This window comes from Vipera ursinii, assembly GCF_947247035.1.
Source record: "Vipera ursinii genome assembly, chromosome: 3".
In the NCBI taxonomy this organism is placed as follows: Eukaryota; Metazoa; Chordata; class Lepidosauria; order Squamata; family Viperidae; genus Vipera; species Vipera ursinii.
The window spans coordinates 211,179,970-211,197,138 of NC_139516.1; the positions used below are offsets into that span (position 1 = coordinate 211,179,970).

The 17,169-nt window shown below is 51.0% G+C and overlaps 1 protein-coding gene across 1 annotated transcript in view; it reads left to right on the forward strand.

The window, feature by feature from the left end:
* LRRC24 (leucine rich repeat containing 24) overlaps window positions 1–17,169 on the forward strand; it is a 37,165-nt gene that overhangs the window by 16,728 nt on the left and 3,268 nt on the right. Inside the window, exons 2-3 of the mRNA XM_083360086.1 lie at window positions 14,204–14,375; window positions 15,415–15,693. Coding sequence (XP_083216212.1) covers window positions 14,214–14,375; window positions 15,415–15,693 — 441 coding nt within the window. The 5' untranslated portion in view covers window positions 14,204–14,213. The remainder of the gene's footprint in view (window positions 1–14,203; window positions 14,376–15,414; window positions 15,694–17,169) is intronic.

Sequence of the window (17,169 nt, forward strand, 5' to 3'; positions counted from 1 at the left end):
TCTCTCATCCTTCCTTCCCTCCCTCCTTCCATCCATCCATCTGCCCGTCCATCCATCCTTCCGTCCATCTGCCCGTCCACCCGTGCACCTGTCTCTCCCTCCCTCCATTCATCCCTCCCTCCCTCCCTCCACCTGCCCATCCGTCCACCTGTCCACCGTGCAGCTGTCCCTCCTCCTTCTCTCCCTCCTTCCCCTCCCTCCCCTCCTTCCATCCATCCATCTGCCCGTCCATCCATCCATCCTTCCGTCCATCTGCCCGTCCACCCGTGCACCTGTCTCTCCCTCCCTCCATTCATCCACTCCCTCCCTCCCTCCACCTGCCCATCCGTCCACCTGTCCACCGTGCAGCTGTCCCTCCCTCCCTCCCTTCTCTCCCTCCTTCCCTCCCTCCCTCCCTTCCATCCATCCATCTGCCCGTCCATCCATCCATCCTTCCGTCCATCTGCCCGTCCACCCCGTGCACCTGTCTCTCCCTCCCTCCATTCATCCCTCCCTCCCTCCCTCCACCTGCCCATCCGTCCCACCTGTCCACCGTGCAGCTGTCCCTCCCTCCTTCTCTCCCTCCTTCCCTCCCTCCCTCCTTCCATCCATCCATCTGCCCGTCCATCCATCCATCCTTCCATCCATCTGCCCGTCCACCCGTGCACCTGTCTCTCCCTCCCTCCATTCATCCCTCCTCCCTCCCTCCCTCCACCTGCCCATCCGCCCACCTATCCTCCCTCCTTCTCTCCCTCCCTCCCTCCCTCCACCCGTGCACCTGCCCGCTTCCCCACGACCAGCGCTCCCCGCAAGCCGCGCGTGGGCGGCGGCGGGGGGCCAGGAGGGGGGGCGGGTGACGTCATCGGGGCGGGGCGGGGGGGGAGGTCCCCGGCTGGCGGAGGCAGAGAGCGAGCGGCGCACTGGCGGCTGCCCAGGCGAGCCGGGCGGGCATCGCAGCCGCGCCAGCCGGAGCCAGGCCGCCGATGCCATGGAGAGCCGGGCGGGGCAGGTGAGCGGGGGCCGCGGCGGGGCCGGGATGGGTCGTCTGCCCTGGGCGGGGAAGCCCCCTCTGCCCCCGTCCCCGGACTCCTCCCGGCCCCCTGGGAGCCCAGCCTGGCCCATCATCCCCAGCCGAGGGAGCCCATCTCCTGGAATAGCAGGCTCACCGATGAAAGAAGTAACAGATGGAGCAAGAGTTGGAAGGCAACCCTGGAGGTCGTCTAGTCCAGGGGGTAGGCAACCTCGGCTCTTTTAGGACTCATGGACTTCAACTCCCAGAATTCCTCAGCCAGCATAGGAGAACTATGGCCCCTTCATGACTCGTGGACTTCAACTCCCAGAATTCCTCAGTCAGCATGGGAGAACTATGGCCCCTTCATGACTGGTGGACTTCAACTCCCAGAATTCCTCAGCCAGCATGGGAGAACTATGGCCTCTTCATGACTGGTGGACTTCAACTCCCAGAATTCCTCAGCCAGCATGGGGGAACTATGGCCCCTTCATGACTGGTGGACTTCAACTCCCAGAATTCCTCAGTCAGCATGGGAGAACTATGGCCTCTTCATGACTGGTGGACTTCGACTCCCAGAATTCCTCAGCCAGCATGGCTCAGCTTGGAAGCCTCTCCCTTTCCCCTCAGCATGGCTGGCTCAGGAATTCTGGGAGTTGAAGTCCACGAGTCCTAAAAGAGCCGAGGTTGCCTACCCCTGGTCTAGTCCAACCCCCCTGCTCGGGCAGGAAACATTTCCGGGCACTCGCTTGCAAAAAAAGCCGTGGTATCTTCATCTCGTGGCGGGGAGTTCCACTGCTTTGCTGTGCCCTAAAAGCCATCCTGGGAGGCTTCTGGGAGCCCAGCGCTGCTCTCAGGACCCTTCTGGGCCCGCTCCCTTCCTAAGAACAGGAAGAGCCGGGTTCAAGGCATCCGGAAGGAGAAGGTCCCAGTCCAGAGGCCCATCCTGAAGACACCCCCGAGGACGGTCCCCGAGAGCGCATGCCCTCAAAGGGGGCACCTCTGCCATCCAGGCTTCTTTTGGGCACTGGAGACGGATGGGATTCGGTACAGGCACTCCTGACTTACGGTCATTTGTTTAGTGACCGTTCAAAGTTACAACAGCACCGGAAACGGTGACTTATGACCGTTTTTCACACTGGGAACTGTTGCAGCAGCCCAGTGGTCACGTGATTAAAATTCAGATGCTTGGCAACTGGCATGTACTCATGAGGGTTGCACTGCCCTAAAGATCATGTGATCGCATGTGCAAAGAATGTGCAAAAATCTGGAACTAGGGTCTCCTGCCTGAGCCGGGGGCTGGACTAGAAGACCTCCAAGGTCCCTTCCAGCTCCTTTATTCTGCAAGGGTCTCCTGCCTGGGCAGGGGGTGGACTAGAGGACCTCCAGGGTCCCTTCCAGCTCCATTATTCTTTAAGGGTCTCCTGCCTGGGCAGGGGGTGGACTAGAGGACCTCCAGGGTCCCTTCCAGCTCCGTTATTCTGTAAGGGTCTCCTGCTTGAGCCTGAGGTTGGACTAGAAGACCTCCAAGGTCCCTTCCAGGTCTGTTATTCTGCAAGGGTCTCCTGCTTGGCCAGGGGGTGGACTAGATGACCTCCAAGGTCCCTTTCAACTCTGGTGTTCTGTTATTCTATTTACAATCTTCCCAGCCAGTTTCTGACATGCAAATTCAATAGGGGAAGCCAGATCCACTTAACAGCACCATGATTCCCTTAGCAACTGCAGTGATCCGCTTAACAACTGGGGCAAGCCAGGTCGTAAAATGGGGCGCAACTCACTTAATAGCTGCTTCGCTTAGCAAATGGAAATTGTGGGTCCCACGGGGCTTGTGGAACCCAACACAGAAGCTTTTGTGTTGAAAGGCTGGGCGAGCTTCCTTTAAATCAGCTTGTAAGTTTTTACCGCGGCATCTGAAAGAAGTAAAAACTCGATGAAATAAGAAGGGAAGTTTTACTTTAAGTAAAGACTTCGGGTCTGGGGTATGTGAACTTGGCACCGCATTTGGTAAGCCGAGGTTTGAGGTTCAGCAGGTCTTGCACACTCCAACAATTGTGATGTGCAGAATAAACTCTGCTTCTTGTGTTCTGCTGGGGTGTTTTTTCACAATATGGGCCTCCAACTGTGGTTCACGCATCAATCATCCTTTGTGGTATTGACGTTCGCGGAAATCAAAATGGTGGAGGATAATGGTGATGATGTTGGAAGGCACCTTGGAGGTCGTCTAGTCCAACCCCCTGCTCAGGCAGGAAACCCTATACCATTTCAGACAAATGGCTGTCTGGTCTCTTCTTTGTAAAGATTTCTGTTGATTGTTTCAAAAAGGATTGCTTAGAGTTTCTTTGCCATAGGAACTCTGGTGGAGTGTGCGTTAAAGCTTTAAGATAAATCAAATTAAATGGAGTTAAATTAAATTCATACTTCTGGAAGTTCCCAAGTTGGAGATGGGACTGACGGGATACTAATTTGCAGGCCCAAAAATTGTAAAGGGAGACGTGGCTCCTTTGCTTTAGGTAGGACAACATTTCTCAACCTCAACAACTTCAGGTTGTGTGGACTTCAACTCCCAGAATTCCCCAGTCATCAAAAGAAGGGAGTGTGGAAAGGAAGAGATGGAGAAAGAGGACTGTGGGGTCCCGTGTGCCCTCTGAGCTGGGTGGTTTTCTTCCAGACGTTTCATTACCCAACTAGGTAACAGCATCAGTGATAGAAGGGAGTGGGGTTTGTGGAAGGGGGGAAGAGGAAGAAGAAGAAGAAGAAGAAGAAGAAGAAGAAGAAGAAGAAGAAGAAGAAGAAGAAGAAGAAGAAGAAGAAGAAGAATTTAATTTAATTTAATTTAATAATATTTCTATACCGCCCTTCTCCCTGAAGACTCAGGGCGGTTCACAGGGCAGAATAAAATACTAAATACAAACATTAAAAAGAGATTAAATGATAGCCCAAGATAAAACAATTGGAATACAATTCTAAAACCCCAAGATAAAATTAAGAAACCAAAAATAAAAAACCCCACCAGTCCCCATCAGGCTAGGCCGGCTTGAACAAACAGAAACGTCTTGAGATCGCGACGAAAGGAGCGAAGATCGGGCGCCATCCGGAGCTCTACCGGTAGCTGATTCCACAGCTCCGGAGCACCCACAGAGAAGGATCTCCCCCTGGGGGCCACCAGTCGACATTCTCTGATCGGTGGCACCCTGAGGAGGCCCTCTCTGTGGGAACGCACAGGGCGCAGGGAGCTTGATGCCGGCAGCAGATGTTCCCTAAGGTACTCCGGCCCCATGCCATGGAGGGCTTTGAACACCGTTACCAGTACCTTGAATCTCACCCGGAAGGCAACCGGCAACCAATGCAGCTCACGGAGCAGAGGTGTAACGTGGGAGTATCGGGAGACTCCCAACACAACTCTCGCGGCTGCATTCTGTACCAGTTGGAGCTTCCGGGTGGTCCTCAAGGGCAGCCCCATGTAGAGAGCGTTGCAGTAGTCCAGACGAGAGGACACGAGCGCGTGAGTGACCGTGCATAAATCATCCCGGCTAAGATAGGGCCGCAACTGGCGCACCAGGCGAACCTGTGCGAAGGCCCCCCTAGTCACGGCTCCTATATGGTCTTCCAAGGTGAGCCGTGAATCTAGGAGGACTCCCAAGTTGCAAGAAGAAGAAGAAGACGACGACTGTGGGGTCCTTGATGCTCTCTGAGCTGGGTGGTTTTCTTCCAGACATTTCATTACCCCACTAGGTAACATCATCAGTGCTAGAAGGGAGTGGGGTTTGTGGAAGGGGGGAAGAAGAAGAGGAAGAGGAAGAAGAAGAAGAAGAAGAAGAAGAAGAAGAAGAAGAAGAAGAAGAAGAAGAAGAAGAAGAAGAAGAAGAAGAAGAAGAAGAAGAAGAAGAAGAAGACTGTGGGGTCCCTGGTGCCCTCTGAGCTGGGTGGTTTTCTTCCAGACATTTCATTACCCAACTAGGTAACATCATCAGTGCTAGAAGGGAGTGCAGTTTGCAGGGAGGAGGAGGAGGAGGAGGACTGTGGGGCCTTGGCGGTGTCTGAGCTTGGTCATTTGCTTGGGGACATTTCATGAAAACTAGCTGACCGCATCTGTGCTATCATGATGAAACCTCACTCCCTTCTAACACTGATGGTGTTATCTAGTTGGGTCATGAAACGTCTTCCGAGAAAACAACCACGCTCGGGGACCCCAAAGTAACTTTTGCTTATCTGGGACCTGTCCTCCGTGCAAAGCCAAAATCTCTCATTTTAGTTTGTGAATAAGATATGTTTCATTTGGCTTTCCAAAAGCCGCATTGTAGTTTTAAGACGAAGGACGCCTTGCTTAAATGTTTTTAGGAGTTGAATTTGCTGGCCTGGCTTGGTGCAAGCTGCCTACCACGTGAATCGCTAGAGCTGGGAAGCTGCCAGAGTTGTGCTGCGGTTGAAAATGTGTGGATTGCCTAAACGTGGTTTGACAAGTTTTAAAGTGTCTGGCTGGGCAATTCTGGGAGTTGAAGTCCAGAGATCTTAAGGTGGCTAAGATTAAAGAACACTGCCTTAAAGCCGCGGTCTCCAAACCTGGCCCCTTTAAGACTTGTGGACTTCAACTCCCAGAATTCCTCAGCCAGCCATGAGGCCACCTCTCCTGGCTGGGGAATTCTGGGAGTTGAAGTCCACAAGTCTTAAAGGGGCCAGGTTTGGAGACCCCTGCCGCAAAGATTAAGCTTCTTGGCCCGAGCTTATCCTTCTGACTCTGCCTTCTCCTGCTCTACAGCCCATAATACTCTACAGCCCATAAATACTCTCCTGCAGTTCACCTGGGCTGCATCTTGGCCTCTGCAGAGGAGGCTCCAGGTAGACCAGGCCATTTGTGCCTCAGGAAAATGCCAGCCAAACGTTTCTTGACAAAACCCATCTTGATTTTCTGCCCAAGCTTTTGTTAAAAGGTTTTTTTTTTTGTCCCCTGATCCTGGTTAACGAAATGCAGGCAGTCCTGAAGTTACGACGACAATTCAGCCCAGAATTTAGGTTGCTAAGTGAAACATTTGCTAAGTGGAGCTTGCCCTGTTTTACAACCTTTCTCGCCACCGTTGCTAAGGGAATCCCTGCAGCTGTTAAGTTACAGTCAGGCGGTCGCTAAGTGAAGCTGGCTTCCCCTGTTGACTTTGCTGGTCAGAAGATTGCAAAAGCGGATCACGTGACACACCCCCCCCCTGGGGACACTGCGATCGTCATAAAGACGAATCGGTTGCCAAGGGTCTGAATTCTGATCACGTGACCCTGGGGATGCTGCCACGGTCGTAAGTGTGAAAAACGGTCATAAGTCACTTTTTCCAGTGCCGTTGTAACACTGTTCGGTCACTAAATGAACCGCTGTAAATCGGGGACTTCCTGTAAGCCATTTTTCAGCTTTGCACAAAACTTTAAAGCAGACTTTCTCAGCTTAAGACCAGTGGACTGCAACTCCCAGAATTCCCCAGCCAGAATGCTGGGAGTTGTAGTCCAGTAGTCTAAACGAGAGAAAAACAGACTTGGTGAGCAGCCCACCTTGGTCAAACGCGGCTGTTTAACCACAGATCTGGTTAAGTATGTGTGAACTCCACCTGAGAGTTCATTCATGGAAAGGTAGAGAGTCAGCTAGGGCGGGGGATCCCCAACCTCAGCAACCTGAAGACTTGTGAACTTCAACTCCCAGAATCCCCCAGCCAGCCACGCTGCAGTGATTCGCTTAACAACCGTGTGGCTGACTTACCAACTGCAGCGATTCGCTTAACAACCGCCGTGGCTAGGAAAGCTGGGGCAAAACTCACTTAACAAATTTCTCACTTGGTAACATAAACTTTGGACACAGTTGTGGTCGTTAAGTCGAGGATTACCTACAAGAAGTTGTTAAGTGAATCTGGCTTCGCCCTTTGACTTTGCTGGTCAGAAGGCCGCCAGAGTGGATCACGTAACCCGTGTGTGTGTGTGTGTGTGTGTGTGTGTGTGTGTGTGTGTGTGTGTGGCGCGTGTGCTGCACCCATCATACATGCGAGTCCGTTGCCAAGCACCCAAATTTTGATCATGTGACCACGGGAGACTGCTTGCAATGGTTGTAAGCATGAAAAACATTCCCAGGTCACTTTTTTTTCAGGGCCGTAGTAACTTTGAGCAGTCACTAAATGAATGGTTGTAAATCGAGGACTACCTGGAGACCTGAACGGACTTGTTGCGTCTTTGTTTTTTAATCTGAAGATTAGGGTGGCAAAAAAGGTGAATTCTCTTTACGGACATCTGCAGTTGGTCTTTATGGGAAATGGGGCGAGGGCTGTTTCTTCCTGCTCTGTGTGCGTGTGTGTGTGTGTGTTTGTGTGTGTGTGCGCCAAGGACTGCACTGAAACTACTGTGGGTCACATTTTTTCCTTTCACTGTGGAAAAGTAATATACCATGGCAGCTGTTGAGCGTACCTTAAATTATGGCAGTTTCTGCGTGCAAACTATCCCAGATTTGCAGCCTTAATGCGTGGGAGACGGGAGTCAGAGGCTTCCTCTTCCCATCCAAACAGCCAGAAAATTTAGGGCTCTCCACAATCCTAATGCCAGTGGCATCCAGCCTGACCCACCGAGACCCTTCTGCATTGTAGCTCGAACGGGCGGCAGCGGCTGCCACATTTAAACCCAGAGTGTGCATCTGTGTGTCCCTCTGGCAAGGAAATGTCACGTCAGGTGAAGAAAGGCTTGCATGCTCAAATGAGGAATGACATTTCCAGCCCTTCCCTTTCAATTTAACACACACACACACACACACACACACACACACACACACACACACACACACTTCCTTAGGTCTGCTCGCCCTAATATTGTGCAAGGAAGGAATACGGCTCTTTTATAGCCAGTTTGGTCTAGTGGTTAAGGCACCAGGCTAGAAAGCAGAAGACTGAGTTTTTAGTTTCGCTTTAAGCATGAAAGCTAGCTGGGTGACTCTGGCCCATCACTAGGAGACAGTGAGTTCTAGTTCCGCCTTAAGCGTGAAAGCGGGCTGGGTGACTTTGGGCCAATCACCAGGAGACGGTGAGTTCTAGTTCCGCCTTAAGCATGAAAGCCGGCTGGGTGACTTTGGGCCAATCACCAGGAGACGGTGAGTTCTAGTTCCGCCTTAAGCATGAAAGCCGGCTGGGTGATTTTGGGCCAATCACCAGGAGACGGTGAGTTCTAGTTCCGCCTTAAGCATGAAAGCGGGCTGGGTGACTTTGGGCCAATAAACCAGAAGACGGTGAGTTCTAGTTCCGCCTTAAGCATGAAAGCGGGCTGTGTGACTTTGGGCCAATCACCAGGAGACGGTGAGTTCTAGTCCCGCCTTAGGCATGAAAGTGGGCTGGGTGACTTTGGGCCAATCACCAGGAGACGGTGAGTTCTAGTCCCGCCTTAGGCATGAAAGTGGGCTGGGTGACTTTGGGCCAATCACCAGGAGACGGTGAGTTCTAGTCCCGCCTTAGGCATGAAAGCGGGCTGTGTGACTTTGGGCCAATCACCAGGAGATGGTGAGTTCTAGTCCCGCCTTAGGCATGAAAGTGGGCTGGGTGACTTTGGGCCAATCACCAGGAGACGGTGAGTTCTAGTCCCGCCTTAGGCATGAAAGTGGGCTGGGTGACTTTGGGCCAATCACCAGGAGACGGTGAGTTCTAGTCCCGCCTTAGGCATGAAAGCGGGCTGGGTGACTTTGGGCCAATCACCAGGAGATGGTGAGTTCTAGTCCCGCCTTAGGCATGAAAGTGGGCTGGGTGACTTTGGGCCAATCACCAGGAGATGGTGAGTTCTAGTCCCGCCTTAAGCATGAAAGTGGGCTGGGTGACTTTGAGCTAATCAATCTCACTCAGCCCAGCCCACCTCACAGGGTTGCTGTTGTGGGGAAAATCAAAGGGGGAAAGTGTGCTTGAATATGTTGTCACTTGGATTGTTTGTAAAAATAATAAAGGCGGGATATAGGTAGTCCTCGACTTACAACAGTTCATTTAGTGACCAAGGTTCCAACAGCACTGAAAAGAATGAGTTTTGACCGTTTTTCACACTTACAACCGTTGCAGCATTCTACCCCCCCCGGTCACATGATCAAAATTCAGACGCTTCGCAACCGGCTCACACTTACGACGGTTTCAGTCTCCCGGGGGTCACGCGATCCCCATTTGCGACCTTCTGACAAGCGAAGTCAATGGGGGAAGCCGGATTCACTTAACGACCGTGTTACTGACTTATGAACTGCGGTGACCGACTTAAGAAGTGTGGCAAGAAAGGGGCTAAAATGGGGCAAAACCACTGATTCACTTAGCAGTGGACCTTCTGGCCTCAGTTGTGGTCGAGGACTAGCTGCATAGGGTTTCTCCCGCCTGAGCAGGGGGCTGGACTAGATGACCTCCAGGGTCCCTTCAAACTCTGTTATTCTGCAAGGGTCTCCTGCCTGAGCAAGGGGGCTGGACTAGATGACCTCCAAGGTCCCTTCCAACTCTGTTATTCTGCAAGGGTCTCCTGCTTGATCAGGGGGCTGGACTAGATGACCTCCAAGGTCCCTTCCAACTCTGTTACTCTGCAAGGGTCTCCTGCTTGGGCAGGGGGCTAGACTAGATGACCTCCAGGGTCCCTTCCAGCTCTGTTATTCTGTAAGGGTCTCCCACCTGAGCAGGGGGCTGGACTGGATGACCTCCAGGGTCCCTTCCAACTCTGTTATTCTGCAAGGGTCTCCCGCCTGAGCAGGGGGATGGACTGGAGGACCTCCAGGGTCCCTTCCAACTCGTGTTATTCTGCAAGGGTCTCCCGCCTGAGCAGGGGGCTGGACTAGAGGACCTCCAGGGTCCCTTCCAACTCGTGTTATTCTGCAAGGGTCTCCCCCCTGAGCAGGGGGTTGGACTGGAGGATCTCCATGGTCCCTTCCAACTCATGTTATTCTGTAAGGGTCTCCCGCCTGAGCAGGGGGATGGACTGGATGACCTCCAAGGTCCCTTCCAACTCTGTTATTCTGTAAGGGTCTCCCACCTGAGCAGGGGGCTGGACTAGAGGACCTCCAGGGTCCCTTCCAGCTCTGTTATTCCGTACTCTGTAAGGAAACCAAGCAGAAGTTGCTTCGTTCTTTTCTTTGGCTGAGAAGGAGACGCTCCCGAAAAGGCCGCCGGGCTGTTATGGGAGAGCCCTTTAAATATTCTCTTGCAAAAATGGAGTTGCAGCTTCCCCTGGGAGCTTAGCTTGCAGATGCTTTCCCCACCACCACCACCTTTCACACACACACACACACACACACACACACACACACACACGTCCACCCAGCAGGCAACTACAAACCCTCACCCCCTTTGGGGGGTCTGCGTGGTGTCTGTGTGGGGGGGAACGGAGATCCCTGCCGACCAGATTTCTCCCATAATTCCACTACCGGCTTTTCAAGCTAAAGGTCACACTGGATATTTTCCCTGTGACCAAGTTTTTCTAATGACCCGTCAGGCTTAATCCACTGTAATCTCAGGGGAATATTCTTTATTACGAGCCCCTGGGGATTAAGAGGCTGGTTGTTTCTCACGTCATCCCTGCCCTCTCCGTGGAGGATCAGAGTCGATCGCAATCTGGCGTCTCTCCTTTCGCAAGGGCGACCGAGTGCCCTGCTTGCCGTTTGGTCTTTAGAGCCTCTGAACTCCACTTGGGAAGTCCTTCGGGAAGCCTCGGGTTACTCGAGCTTTAAAGTGGGGAAACTGAGGCAGAGGGAGCCCAGGTCGGTGCCCGTAGGGCAGTAAATGGAAATATTGTTTTTCTTGGTGCTTGTGGAGTCCTTAGTAGTCTCTGAGCTTGGTGGGGTTTTTTTTTTTGCTTGCAGACGTTTCATGACCCAACTAGGTAACATCATCCATGCTGGATGGGAGGGGGTGTTTGGAGTGGAGGAGGAGGAGGAGGAGGAGGAGGAGGAGGAAGAGGACTGTAAGGTCCTTGTTGCTGTCTAATCTTGGTGGTTTTCTTGCAAATGTTTCATGACCCAACTGGGGAACCTCATCTGTGCTAGAAGGGAGGGGGGTTTGTGGAGAGGAGGAGGAGGAGGAGGATTGTCTGTTCTGCGTAGTCTATAGATGTTGTTGAGAGGGATTTTTTGTACAAGTTTTATTAATTTTTTAATTTTACATTTAGGTATTTATGAAGCAATACGGTGGTTGGGTAATCAAGTCACGTCAACAAAGATTCCCTCTTCGATTCTCTTAGTTAGAACATAATCCAATTAACCGAAGCAATACATTTGTGACATAATCAATTAGAAGAAATTTCAATACATTTTCACTTAGGCATATCCATGTCCTGTTTCTAAGTTTTACCTAATTGCAATAGAATATTCTAGAATAGCCTGTAATATATAAAAGAAATCTTAATTTTGGGGTAACCCACATTTTCCTATTTCATTAAAAAGTAATTATCCTGTCTACAGTGCTTACATTGTTCATTTCAATACATTCTTATTTTTTACAAGTAAATTCTATCCATCACCATAATAATAATAATAATAATAATAATAATAATAATAATAATAATAATAATAATAAAATTTGGAAGGGACCTTGGAGGTCATCTAGTCCAACTCCCTGCTCAGGCAGGAAACCCTATACCATTTCAGACAAATGGCTGTCCAGTCTCTTCTTAAAAACTTCCAGTGTTGGAGCATTCACAGCTTCTGGAGGCAGGTTGTTCCACTGGTTAATTGTTCTCACTGTCAGGAAGTTTCTCCTTAGTTCCAGGTTGCTTCTCTCCTTGACCAGTTTCCATCCGTTGCTTCTTCTTCTGCTTTCAGGCGCTTTGGAGAATAGCTTGACTCCCTCTTCTTTGGGGCAGCCCCTGAGATACTGGAACACTGCTATCATGTCACCCCTCACCCTTCTCTTCGTTAAACTAGACAAACCCAATTCCAGCAACCGTTCCCTATATGTTTTAGCCTCCAGCCCCCTAATCATCTTGGTTGCTCTTCTCTGCACTCTTCCCAGAGTCTCAACATCTTTTTTACATCCTGGTGACCAAAACTGGATGCAGTATTCCAGGTGTGGCCTTACCAAGGCCTTGTAAAGTGGTATTAGTACTTCAGGTGATCTCGATTCTATCCCTCTGTTAATGCAGCCTAGCACTGTGTTGGCTTTTTTGGCAGCCGCAGCACACGGCTGGCTCATATTGAAGTGACTGTCTACTAGGACTCCGAGGTTCTAGTTATTAGAAAAATATCTTTTGTTATATTCTTCCAACTTCTATAATATAAATAGATGTTGTTAATGTCTATGTATCCATTGATGGCTGATGTGCTGGGCTTGTATAAATTCCCTACTGCCCCCCCCCCCGCCAGACAGGCAAATATATGCACCACTATATAAACCGACAGGGACGCGGTGGCTCAGTGGGTTAGGACGCTGAGCTTGTCGATCAGAAGGTCGGCAGTTTGGCGGGTCGAATCCCGAGTGCCGCGTAGCAGAGTGAGCGCCTGTTACTCGTCCCAGCTTCTGCCAACCTAGCAGTTCGAAAGCACGTAAAAAATGCAAGTAGAAAAATAGGGACCGCTACGGTGGGAAGGTAACAGCGTTCCGTGCGCCTTTGGCATCTAGTCATGCCGGCCACATGACCACGGAGACGTCCTCGGACAAGCGCTGGCTCTTCGGCTTTGAAATGGAGATGAGCATCGGCCCCTAGAGTCGGAAACGACTAGCACTCGTGTGCGGGGGAACCTTTACCTTTACCTTTTATAAACTGACAGCAAAGAGCACTCCATTGTAGCCCTGATGATGCTACCTAGTTGGGTCATGAAATGCCTGCAAAAAAAAACAAGCCAGCTCAGAGAGCACCCCGGACTCCAGAGTCCAACATTTCCATGGCTACACCAGGCAGCTGTTTGTTCCCAGTTGCGACCTTTTTGCCACAGTTGTCAAGCGAAACACTGAAGTTATTAAGTGAATCATACGGTCGTCAAGCGAATCCGGCTTCCCCCGTGAACTTGGCTTGTTGGAAGCCGGCTTGGAAGGTCACAAGTGGTGGATCACGTGATCCCAGAGTGCCGCAACAGTCCTTAGCACCTGCCAGTTGCACAAGTCCACGAGGGTGCTGTGACGGCCGTTAAGTGTGAAAAACAGTCCTCGGTCCCTTTTTCCCAGTGCCGTTGTCATTTCAAATGGTCGCTAAAAAAATGGTCGTAAGTCGACTTGACTTACAATAATTCGCTTAGTGACAATTCAAACTGACTTATGACCATGTTTCACACTTATGACCATTATATCATCCTCGTGGAGGTGTGATCAAAATTCAGACGATTGGCAAATGACTCGTATTTATGACGGTCGCAGTGTCCCCGGGCTCACATGATCCCCCTTTTGGCACCTGCTGACAAAGTCCACAGGGAAGCTGGGTTCACTGAAGAACTAGTGTTACTAACTTAACAACTGCAGTGATTCACTTAACGACTGCAAGAAAAGTCGTAAAACGGGACAAAACTCATTTAACAACTGTCTCGCTTAGCAACATAAACGTTGGGCTCAGTTGTGGTTGAACGTTGAGGGCTACCTGTACACGACAGGATGGGGCTGAAATCAAAGACTACCTGTAGAAAGTGCCCAGTTGGGCACTCTTGAGATCATGTTAATGATCCTCGTCATCACCAGACTGCCAAAGGGTCCCATCCGGCCATCTTGGGGTGACCTGCCTCAATCTCTCCAGTGTTGGGAGCCCTTTTTCAATTCTCTCTCTCTCCCTCTCTCCCCCTCCCTCTCTCCTCTCTCCCTCCCTCCCTCTCCCCCTCTTTCTCTCCCTCTTTCTCTCCCTCTCCCCCTCCCTCTCTTTCTCTCCCTCCCTCTCTTTCTCTTCCTCCCTCTCTCTCCCTCTCTCTCCCTCCCTCTTTCTCTCCCTTCCTCCTCTCCCTCCCTCTCCCCCTCTTTCTCTCCCTCCCTCTTTCTCTCCCTCTCCCTCTCTCCCTCCCTCTCTTTCTCTCCCTCCCTCTTTCTCTTCCTCCCTCTCCCTCTCTCCCTCCCTCTTTCTCTCCCTTCCTCCTCTCCCTCCCTCTCCCCCCTCTTTCTCTCCCTCCCTTTCTCTCCCTCTCCCTCTCTTTCTCTTCCTCTCTCCCTCTCCCTCTCTCCCTCCCTCTTTCTCTCCCTTCCTCCTCTCCCTCCCTCTCCCCCCTCCCTCCCTCTCCCCCTCTTTCTCTTCCTCCCTCTTTCTCTCCCTCTCCCTCCCTCCCTCCCTCTCCCTCTCTCTTTCCTGCAGCTGGTCTAGGATGGCCCCGGCGAAGGCCCCACTGGTCTGCCTCCTGCTGCTCGGGCTCCTGGTGTTCCAGGCGCACGTCTGCCCCGCGCCTTGCCGCTGCTACAGCCTGACGGTGGAGTGTGGCTCTTTGGGGCTGAAGGACATTCCAGGGGGCATCTCCCCCACCACCCAGGTGAGGCCACCAGCGCTCCCCCCTCTTCTTCCCCCACCGGCAGGGCCAGGTTCTGCAGTCCCTCCGGAAGTGGCTTTTCCAAGGCGGCTTCTCGCCCAAGAGGCTTCCTCAGTTCTGACCAAATGGTGGAGAAGGGAAGGACTGATATTCTTGGCAGTCGTCTGGTCGTTAGTACCCTGAAGGCCGGTCCTTAGCACGCTCGGTGTGGCAGAGGCCACTTGGATGGTTCCACAGCCAGAGGGCAAATGAGTGTAGAGCTTCAATGACTCTCAAGACAGCTAAGGAGCCGCCCAAGAGGAGAAGACCCTTAGCACGGGGAGAAGGACCCCACAGCTCTCCTCCTCCTCCTCCTCTCCCCAAACCCCATTCCTTCTAGCACTGAGGATGCTACCTGGCTGCCTCATGAAATCTCTGCAAGGAAACCACCCAGCTCAGAGAGCACCAGGGACCCCACAGTCCTCCTCCTCCTCTGCAAACCCCACTCCCTTCTGGCCCTGATGATGTTACCTAGTTGGGTCATGAAACGTCTGCAAGAAAACAACCAAGCTCAGAGAGCATCAAGGAGGACCCCACAGTCCTTTCCTCCTCCTCCTCCTCCTCCTCTTCCTCTTCCTCCTCTTCCTCTTCCTCCTCCTCCTCCTCCTCCCTTTCTCCTCCTCCCCAACCCCCCTCCCTTCTAGCACTGATGATGTTATCTAGTTGGGTCTTGAAATGTCTGCAAGAAAAGAACCAAGCTCAGAGAGCACTGAGGACCCCACAGTCCTTTCCTCCTCCTCCTCCTCCTCCTCCTCCTCCTCCTCCTCCTCCTCCTCCTCCTCCTCCTTCCTCCTCCTCTTCCTCCTCCTCCCTGCAAGCCCCCCTCCCTTCTTTCACTGATGATGTTCCCTAGTTAGGTAATGAAACGCCTGCAAGGAAACCACCCAGCTCAGAGGGCACCAGGCACCCCAGGCTGTAATTTGTGTAACAAAGGACCTGTGTCCCACCCTGTTACTGAATCTGGGCTTTGTCTCCCCCCCTTCCCCCCACCCCGGCTTGGCAGACCATTTTCCTGCAGGACAACAGCATCACCCAGATCCGGCAACAAGAGCTGGCCTCTCTCCTGGATCTCCAGTACCTCTACATGCAGAACAACACCATTTCCGCCCTGGAGCCCGGCGCCTTCCACCACCAGAACCGGCTGCTGGAGCTGGCGCTGAACGGCAACCGCATCCATCTGATCAACAGCAGCATCTTCAAGGGTCTGGAGCACCTGCGGGTCCTTTACCTCTCGGGCAACCAGATCACCCGCCTGCCGGATTTCACCTTTTGCGACTTGGAGGTGAGGCTCCCTGGGGGTCCACTAAAGGCAGCACATGGCAATTATAATTGGAATTAGAATTAGAATTGGAATCGGAATTGGAATTGGAATTAGAATCAGGGTTAGAATTAGAATTAGAATAATTAGAATTAGGGTTGGTGTTAGAATTAGAATTAGAGTTATTAGAATTAGAATTATTAGAATTAGAATTATTAGAATTAGAATTATTAGAATCAGAATTATTAGAATTGGAATTAGAATTAGAATTATTAGAATTAGAATTGGAATTAGAATTAAAATTATAATTATAATCAGAATTAGGGTTAGAATTACAATTATAATTATTAGAATTAGAATTATTAGAATTAGAATTACTAGAATTAGAATAAGAATTAGGATTAGAATTAATTAGAGTTAGAATTATAAGGAACGGCTGCTGGAATTGGGTATGTCTCTAGTTTAATGAAGAGAAGGACGAGGGGGACATGATGGCAGCGTTCCAGTATCTCAGGGGCTGCCCCAAAGAAGAGGGAGTCAAGCTATTTTCTCCAAAGCTCCTGAAGGCAGGACAAGAAGCAATAGATGGAAACTCATCAAGGAGAGAAGCAACCTGGAACTAAGGAGAAACTTCCTGACAGTCGGAACAATTAACCAGTGGAACCACCTGCCTCCAGAAGCTGCGAATGCTCCAACACTGGAAGTCTTTAAGAAGAGACTGGACAGCCATTTGCCTGAAATGGTCTAGGGTTTCCTGCCTGAGCAGGGGGTTGGACTAGATGACCTCCAATATCCCTTCCAACTTTATTATTATTATTACTATTACTATTATTATTATTATTATTATTATTATTATTATTATTATTATTATTATTATAGAATCACAGAGTTGGAAGGGATCTTGGAGGTCATCTAGTCCAACCCCCACCCAAGCGGGAGACCCTACACCATTTCTGACAGAAGGCAGCCCAGTCACTTCTTGAAAGCCTCCAGGGATGAAGCTTCTTCTGAAGGCAACTTGTGTTCCATTGGTTGACACTGCCAGGAAATTTCTCCTTATTTCCAGGTTGAATCTCTCCTTGATCAATTTATAATCCCTGTTTTGGGAAACTGAGGCCAAGCTTAGGTTTATGCATTGAACTAAGCCTTCTATTGTATAAATCAACATTCAATAGACCCTAATGGGCTACGTTCCTTTATGCTGTTTTATACTGGGCTGGTGAAGCCACACGTGGAATATTGCATCCCATTTTGATTGCCACAATATAATAAAAGATGTTGAGATGCTAGAAAAAGGGCAGAGAAGAGCAACAAAGATGATGAGGGGACTGGACGCTAAAACAGATGAAGAACGGTTGCAGGAACTGGGCACGGCTAGTCTAGTGAGGAGAAGGACCAGGGGTGACATGATAGCAATGCTCCAGTATCTCAGGGGCTGCCCCAAAGAAGAGGGAGTCAAGTTATTCTCCAAAGCGCCTGAAGGCAGGACAAGAAGCAATG